The 332-nt window shown below is 56.9% G+C and overlaps 1 protein-coding gene across 1 annotated transcript in view; it reads left to right on the forward strand.

The window, feature by feature from the left end:
* Positions 1 to 29: 29 nt before the first annotated feature.
* The window catches only part of LOC118334840 (cadherin-18-like), a 60,667-nt gene continuing 60,364 nt past the window's right edge, over positions 30 to 332 (forward strand). The window contains exon 1 of the mRNA XM_035670912.1: positions 30 to 221. Coding sequence (XP_035526805.1) covers positions 30 to 221 — 192 coding nt within the window. The remainder of the gene's footprint in view (positions 222 to 332) is intronic.

A 332-nucleotide genomic window follows, 5' to 3' on the forward strand; every position in this document is an offset into this window, starting at 1 on the left:
TCCTCGGGCGAGTGACCGTCCGCTCGGGTATGTTTACGCCCGGGGGACGGCCGGAGAGACGGCGAGGTGAAGTCGGGTCGCGGTGGCTTCGCCCGAGGCGGCTGACAGGTGGGATGTCCGTCGGACGCCGGAGAACTCCCCTGGACCTGTTGGGGGACGAAGGCCTGATGGTGTTGGAGTTGTTGGTTGATGAAGGCTGGGAGCGTTCTCCGTGGTTCGAGGTATTCGGTTTTTTTTTGTTTCCTGTCTGACGCCGATCATGTGAAAAATGAGTCAAGGAGGGAGTAAACGGATAAGGTGTGCTTCAGTAAATTTTGAGCGGAAATTAGATT

This window comes from Morone saxatilis, unplaced genomic scaffold (assembly GCF_004916995.1).
Source record: "Morone saxatilis isolate NCDOM2014 unplaced genomic scaffold, NCSU_SB_2.0 Contig23, whole genome shotgun sequence".
In the NCBI taxonomy this organism is placed as follows: Eukaryota; Metazoa; Chordata; class Actinopteri; family Moronidae; genus Morone; species Morone saxatilis.